General features: G+C 34.0%; 1 protein-coding gene across 2 annotated transcripts; it reads right to left on the bottom strand.

Moving 5' to 3' along the window:
- Window positions 1-1,612, bottom strand: LOC120089695. Of its 2 annotated transcripts, XR_005485313.1 has the most exons (5): window positions 1,489-1,612; window positions 1,169-1,416; window positions 879-1,094; window positions 644-796; window positions 1-264 (listed from the first exon to the last, which is right to left on the bottom strand). XR_005485313.1 is itself a non-coding variant. In XM_039047059.1 (4 exons), exons 1-4 carry the CDS (start codon window positions 1,577-1,579, stop codon window positions 743-745), a joined length of 609 nt encoding a protein of 202 aa, XP_038902987.1. In that variant the 5' UTR covers window positions 1,580-1,612; the 3' UTR covers window positions 1-742. The 2 variants fall into 2 exon arrangements, 1 of the variants encoding a protein (XP_038902987.1); XM_039047059.1 differs by having other exon boundaries at window positions 1-796.
- Between the last annotated feature and the right edge of the window lie 6,462 nt (window positions 1,613-8,074).

Raw genomic sequence — 8,074 nt, 5'->3', positions numbered from 1 at the left:
TGATGGGTCTCCTCTATATGATCGTACCATGTCTTTAATCATTTTTTTTCATTTCTTCTATTTGTCTTGTATGATTCTCTTGCATTCTTTTCTGAACGTCTTCAAGTTCCTTAATCCTCGACTGAGATTGTTGGAAATTGACTCTCAATTCCTCTATTCCCGCCTCCATTCCTTGAGTAGATGACGAGCTTGATGAGATGCTACTCCTTCTTGACTTAGGCTTAGGGCCCCAACCTAGACCTTTTGAATATCCGTATCGTCTACCTAAAATCGTTTCACAGATTTCATCCCCTGTTAGTGGTTGAGAACCTTTTAGAGTGAGGTTGGATTGTAATTCCAACATTTGATGCTAGACATAATAATTAAATGGGTAAGAACGAGCGACTAAAGTTAAAAATGAAAAAAAAAACACGATAAACCCTTTTGAATGTAGCAGATAACAGCGGAGCCCGAGAATTGATTAGCACCTGCTCCGGTAGAAATTTCTCGATTTCGAAATGTGTCGAAGCCTTGGGTAGTAAAAAAAAGTGGGATGCTGTATTTCCAGGATTGGATTTCATATTCGAATGAACCCCGTAATCGTAAGAAAAGCAAAAAAATGTTACATGTTCATTTTCAGCTGCCTCATTCACAAACTTGCTACCTTTAGAGTGTGTTTCCCTAAATAGGTGAACACGTCCTATTTCTCGACCCTCCTTTGCCTGTAAATCTGCCTGAATTTGCAGGAATGACTTCGATCCACCTATGTGGTCGAACGGTATTTCGCTCTATTTTTGCTGTTCGTCACAGACATTTCCTACATTTGAAGAAAAAAAAAAATGTCAATAGTGTGATGTATTAGTAAATGCAGCAAATGATATAAGCCATAAATATTGTACCTGAAATGCTTCACTTTTGAAGCGGTCACACAAAAAGTCCCAATCTTCTGGCCTATTTTTAAGCCAACTAGGCAAACTGGCACATACTTGCTGAGGATTTCCACATTTTCTGTAATGTCTGTTCAAATCTGCTCTAAATTCTTTGAAGGAGTTTTGCATTTGATGTTCTATAAAACGGTTAAGTCGTTGACTAGATAGATCAAGTTTGAAATGAGCCTACAAAAGAGGGAGGGAAGAATTAGCATAGATGATGTTCATGACTGTAAAAGAATAAACTTATAATTACTTACCAATAATTGAATTTTAGCCAATTCTATGAACTCGTTTGGAACCTCAGTAAAAGTACGACAATGTACTGGAAATGCAAATCTCACAGCGACGCCGATCGCATTACTAAATCGTACCGAATGTTTAGATATCGGTTTCGTCTCCCCCTCATTTATCACGATTATAATTATCCCATGTTTTTGGACGTATTTTTCTAACTTGATGTTCCGCGAATGCTCTCGTTTCTTCCGATTGGATGTTGAGCTACTATCTGAAGAATAAAAAATTTAAAATAGTTTATGATGTATTTCAGTTAACAGAATATATTTCAAAATATACTAACCTGAAGTATCACCCACAGAAGATACTTTGTTGTTTAAATATAACTCCTGGAATTCTTCATCAGCCTCTCGTTGCCTATTAGGGGTTGACATCGTATCTATATAAACACAAAAAAGAGAAAACAATATTAAATTAACAATAAATACGTGTAAGCTAGAGAAAAAGAGAATTGAGTAGATACATCATTACTCATCATCGTAATCTAATTCAAATTATTCATCAACACTTGAACTGTTAGTGGGAGATAATTGTTCTTCATCATCATCATTTATGAAGTCATGATTGCCATGTACAATAATTGGTCTTTCCACAACTGTAGGATCAACGTCAACTCTGCATAAAGTAACCTCCTCAATGGTTTCATCCACTCAGACACTACAAAAAATTTCTAGTAAATCTAGTTGTGCGTTTTCAACATCATCCACTTCCGGTACATCCCATATTCGTTTATTTTGGACTACTTGAACAACTTTCCAATTGCTACTATGTTTGATGTCATCAATGTAAAAGACTTGTTGTGCTTGGATAGCAAAGATGAAAGGCTCGTCGACATACCAAAAGTGTGATGTATTGATCGATTTGTATCCTAAATCCACATGTGTCCTATTACTTTTGTTGTTATTATTGTCAAACCATCTCCACTTCAACAAGAAAACGTGTCTTCTGTTCGCATATTGGAAATCTAATACTTCGTCTATAACACCGTAGAAATATTTATCCACACTTGTGTTCTCACTGATCTCCTCGGCCACTAGGACTCCATTATTTTGTGTAGCTCGATGATTATCACGCTCTACAGTGTGAAACCATACCCCATTAACAATGCATCCATTGTAAGAGTGCACCTCAGACGAAGGTCCCATTGCAAATGAAAAGAAATCACTGGAGATTTCTTCTCTCTCGCGCTGTTGTAAAACCTGATAATTACTTATACATTAAAAATGAATACGAAAAATGAATCATCCCGCAACTGTTCCCTACAAAATGACTATGTATACCTGAGATTTAAACTAATCGAGAAATTTGCGTTGATGTTTTATATATAAGTCAGAGGCGCTTTGAGCTTCACGATGAATTAACCTCAAATTTTGCCTACAAAATTGATCATTTAAATGTTATATCAAAGGAGATACCCTAGAATTTAGAAAAGGAAAAAGTTTGAAATGTACTTGCGATTGTCTGTTATTTCTTTACAATTGTTGAGAATGTACCAATGTGCAATACGCTTTTCCTCTGCTGATAGTGTCCGTAAAGTTGACGCCCCTAATGGTCGTACCCTCTGCCTAAATAATTCAAATTCACTAAATATCTCATGATCGGGAATGTTATCATCATTTCGTTCATCTCTATTGAATCTCATTTCAATCCCACTTAGATATCGTGAGCAGAAGCTCCATGATTCATTCATTGCATATGCTTCCGTTATAGACCCCTCGGGACGTGCTTTGTTCCGTACAAATTGTTTTAATGTTCGTAAACTTCTTTCAATAGGATACATCCAACTGTAACTAACTGGACCCACCACTTTGGTTTCATATGGTAGATGAACTGCAAGGTGTACCATTACATCGAAAAAGGCCAGTGGGAATATTCTCTCCAATTTACAAAGTATGACTATGATGTCTGCTTGTAGTCTGTTCAAATCACTTACACATATTGTCTTTGCACATAAGTCGCGAAAGAATGTACACAACTCAACAATAACAGTAGATACGTTCTTCGGTAGATATGCTCGAATACTATTAGGGAGTAGTCTGTGAAGCAACACATGACAGTCGTGTGTTTTTAGCCCCGATATTTTTCCATCTTTGTCATTGACACATCGTGATATGTTAGATACGAATCCATCAGGGAATTTCACTAATTTCAAATACTTACAAAACGAAATCCGTTCACCATTTGTTAATGTGTATGCTGTATGTGATTTTACAAATCTGTTATCGACCTATATCAAGTCTAGGTCCTTTCTTATTTTCAAATCTTGTAAGTCTAATCGAGCGTTCGTTGTATCCTTTGTCTTTCTTTCAATATTTAACAATGCGCCCGCCAAATTGTCGCATATGTTTTTTTCAATATGCATTACATCCAATTTATGTCGTAGCAATAGTCTGGACCAATATGGAAGTTGGAAAAAAAATACTTTTTTTTAGTCCAGTTTAGAATTCGCTTTCTTTTTTTATCTTGCTTCGATGGATGTTTGCTAAGCACAAAAAAGTTTAGCGTATTTATTTGTTGTAATATCTCTTCTCCATTCATTACGACTGGTGGAGGTCTACCTTTAACTTTTCCATCATGTTGTCTACTTCGACGGCAACTATGATTCTTTGGAAGATAACGTCGATGTCCCATAAATGATATTTTTCCTCTTATCCGGAAGGACGAGTTATCTTCTTTGCATATTGGACATGCTTGATAACCTTTTGTACTTCACCCAGATAAGTCACCGTACGCAAAGAAGTCATTAATCGTCCATAATAAGGTAACATATAGTTGAAAAAACTCACCAGCAACAGAATCATAAATTCGCACACCATTGTCCACAACTCTTTCAACTCTTCAATCAACGGTTGCAAGTAAACATCAATTTCCTTTCCAGGAGATTTTGGACCAGGTATGAACAAAGACATGAAGAAGTTTGTTTCCTTCATGCATTTTCAAGGGGGCAAATTATAAGGAATTATCACCACATACCACATACTATAAGAAGTGCTCATATTTCCAAACGGATTGAAGCCATCTGAAGCTATTTCCAAACGAACATTTCGAGGATCTAAAGAGAAATGAGGAAATTCACGATCAAAATATTTTAACCCCTCTGCATCAGCTGGATGTCGCAATACATCCTCCATTTCAACTTGCTTATCTTTATGCCATCTCATGTCAGAAGCGCCTTTTTTTGATGCAAACAATCGTTTTAATCTCGGTATCAATGGAAAATGACGCAATACCTTATGTGGTATTTTTTTACCCTTGCCATCATTAACTTTGTACCGAGACTCACCATAACCAGTGCATTGTTGCAAATCTATAAACTCTTTCCAATACAATACACAATCATATTTGCACTCATGAATAGACTCATAACCTAGGCCTAAATCACGCAATTTTCGCTTGGCTTCATAGAAGGAAGTAGGTATAAAGGTGCCAGTTGAAAACACTGCTTTTAACAATTCTAGCAACATGTCAAACGATTTGTTATTCCAACCGTTCAGAACTTTAATATGCATCAACTTCACTAAAAAGTTTAAGGACGAAAATTGCGAACACCCAGGGTATAATTCATACGTGCTTCGATCATTAAATCTTCAAATAAGTTCATGGTATCTCTTTCTTGACCATTAAAGGACATTTCATTATTCTCAATCTTCCTTCATTTGCATTTTCGTTTTCAATTGGAACTTGTAAATCGTTTATAAGATTTAACATCTCATTTTCTTCGATAGCATTACTCTCTATACTATCTACTTCAATATCCTGTATTGAATGACTTGTATGACTTCTAGATAAGTTTACTGGCTCTCCATGATATACTCATTCATAATATGAGGGAGATATTCCATATGTTAATAGATATCGTTCCACAATATCTATCTTTTTCCAAATTGAATTCATACAATTCTTTTATGGACATCTTATTCGTCCGGAATCATTAACATGAAACCTTGCCATATCTAAGAACTGTGATACTCCTCTATACTCCACTGATAACTTATTCCTTAGTTTAATCCATTCGTTTTTCATCCTTAAAAATAAATATTTTCTGACCAACTTGTAATCCAAAACAAGTACAAAGTATTATTAAGCATTGAGTTCTATAATTTTCATTTCTTAAGGCAAAATAAACACATAGGTCCCTAGACCGCTTAAATTGTCATAACAACTTTCAAATGTTTTATTTAGTACGTCTCCAAGCTTTCAATTTTGTGTCTAATATATGCCTTTCATCTATTCAACATCTTCTAAAATTTACAAGCCTATTGGACACAAAATTTAAAGTTCATTTTTCTATTAGACACAAAATTTAGTTTTATGTCTAGTAGATTCTTTAAACTTTTTTAAATATTAAATGTGTTAAGTATCAAATTGGAGGTTTAAAGATTTATTTTATATTTTTTAGATTAATATAGACCTTTCATTTATTCAACATCTTCGAAATGTTAAAAATTTCAAATAAGATTTTAATGGGCATAATATTGATGGGCATGATTTGTACAATAATTTCAGAAAATTAACAAAAACGAATACAATATTTAACACATTTTAATGGGCAATTCACATATGATTTAAATAAATATACAAGATAAAATAAAATGAGAAAATTACCGGCGAGGAGATGACGGTGGCGGCGGGCAGTTGATTGCAGCAACGGCGGCGACGACAACAAAAATTGATGGAAGAAAAGGGAGAAATGGAAGAAAAATTTTATGGAAAAAATGGAAGAAAAGTTGGATTGGAAAATGGAGAAAATGGAAGTTAAAGTGTAAAATGATGGGAAAATGGGGGGAGAGAGGAAGAATGGTGAAGAAAAATGAGGAAAATGGGAGAAAGAGGGAGAAATTTGAGAGGGGGGGGGAGGAAAGGGGGGCGGCAGTGGCGGGGGCTGTGGTTAGGGTTTTTTTAGAGGGAGAGAGAAAAAATAGGGGGAGTGGGAAAGAATAAGGGGTCTAGTTTAAACCAGACCCCTTCCCGATTTGATTCACACTCCATGTTCTGAGAAATATTTACCATCCGAAAAGAGGAAAAAACAGAGTCTTTTTCTAAAGAAATGCCTTGAGAAAGGGCAGATGTATAGAACCTTTCAACGAGATAGTGCTTTTTCAACTCTCTCAAAATGGAATCTATTCCAAACATATATGCCATGGTTCCTTACTTCATCGGGTACAAATATCTAAATTTTCTATTTTTAGATAATTTTTCAGACCTATTGCCGGTACTGAGTAGCAGCCAAAAATTTGTATCCATTTTTTATGATATTATGCATGGATCGGGTATATCATGGCGAATTCTTCAGAAAAAATTGTCTTCCACAATGGAATCTGATAAGTGAGATTTCGAGTAAGTGTTTACATAATCTTCTTCTGTCCGAAGAAATGATTCATCGAAATAATGAGTCACCATCGATATCGACACACTTGAGATCACCAAATGTTTCGGGAGTTCCTCTATTCAATCCTTTTCCTTCTTCTTGTTGCTGTATATCTCGTTCATACACATCTTCTCTTTGTTTCTCGTTCGTACTCCCGATGACCTAACTCCCGACACTCTATTTAGGCTTCGGGGAGATCTCCTTTTTCTTGTAGTGCTGCATTTTTTTTTCCCTTGACTTTGTCCCACTAGAATTTCCTAAAAAGGTTTTTAATGAGACAATTATTAAAATATATGAATGATGTACTCTTATTCCTTCACTAGGTTTTTATACCATTAGTTTTCCTAGTAAGGTTTTAACGCGACATATATTCTATATACTATGGACATCTAAGGAGGAGTATTATAAATATGATAATTATGTAAATGTCTATGAATAACCTCTGTAGGTTAAAACTCATCCATTAACCTTTCAAATTAATCCCCATAATTATCTTGTCCCCTCTTTATGTTTTACTCTTGTAATCATCATTCTCACAATCCTATAAATAGATTATAGAGATCATTTTAAAATACACCATAATAGACACAATACATATGTTCTCTCTTTCTTTCTTTCTCTATTATCTATCTTTCTCTTGTGTTCTTATGTCCGTTCTTCTCCCTTCTTTATTTTATAACATATTTTAATTTTTTGGGATTAAATTTTCATGGTAGTATCTATTTAGTTCTTAAATCTAATTTAATACATTGATTGAGCAATTAATCAGATTTGATGTTTACTTTTCAACTAATTGCCTAAGTTCATATCTAATTATATGTTATATCGTGTCACTTCATCCAATTTTTATGAAAGTGTCATCTTTGCATTTCTTTTTTCATTCGATGTCAATTGAAGAGATTAGACGTTAATTAGCCTAAACAAATAAGTTGGAGAGACAATGGAAAAGTTTCAAAGTTTAATAATTAATATATGCTTGGTTCAAAATATACAAAAGAAATAAAGGAACCGTGATTTATATTTTTCAGATTTATTAAATTAAGTAAATATGCGTTTGGTACTAATTTAGATTCCATTTTTAAACATTGTTTTCGCATATACATATTTTTAGCATATATATATTTTAAATTTGAAAATTTTAAATTTAGAATTATGTTAAAAAGGGATAAAAACATCCATAAATATTAGGGATATACATGGGTTATAATCCTTTTTTGGACCAATCCAAAAATTCGGATCGGTCAAGTTGGCAACCCAAATGATTTCAAACATGATCTCCAATCCAACCGAACCCAACCCTCAAAATTTGGATTGGGTTGGGTTGGGTCGTCAGGTTATTATTATTATTTTATTCTTAATTCAAAATACTCTACAACATATATCTAATAATTAAAATCTCATAAAACTAAATTCTCACATACAAAATATCTATAATATCTATTACAAACTTTATACAAAAACAAACATTCTTAAAAGAAAAATATAAAAAATTCACAAATTT

This window comes from Benincasa hispida, chromosome 11 (assembly GCF_009727055.1).
Source record: "Benincasa hispida cultivar B227 chromosome 11, ASM972705v1, whole genome shotgun sequence".
NCBI lineage: Eukaryota > Viridiplantae > Streptophyta > Magnoliopsida > Cucurbitales > Cucurbitaceae > Benincasa > Benincasa hispida.
This window is presented reverse-complemented; position numbering and strand designations above follow the sequence as displayed.

Coding starts and splice junctions, on each gene's coding strand:
- LOC120089695 (XM_039047059.1), bottom strand. CDS start 1,579: ATGTCAACCCCTAATAGGCAACGAGAGGCTGATGAAGAATTCCAGGAG. Junction 1,417..1,488: donor TTCTGTGGGTGATACTTCAG/GTTAGTATATTT, acceptor TTTATTCTTCAG/ATAGTAGCTCAACATCCAAT. Junction 797..878: donor TCAAAAGTGAAGCATTTCAG/GTACAATATTTA, acceptor CTTCAAATGTAG/GAAATGTCTGTGACGAACAG.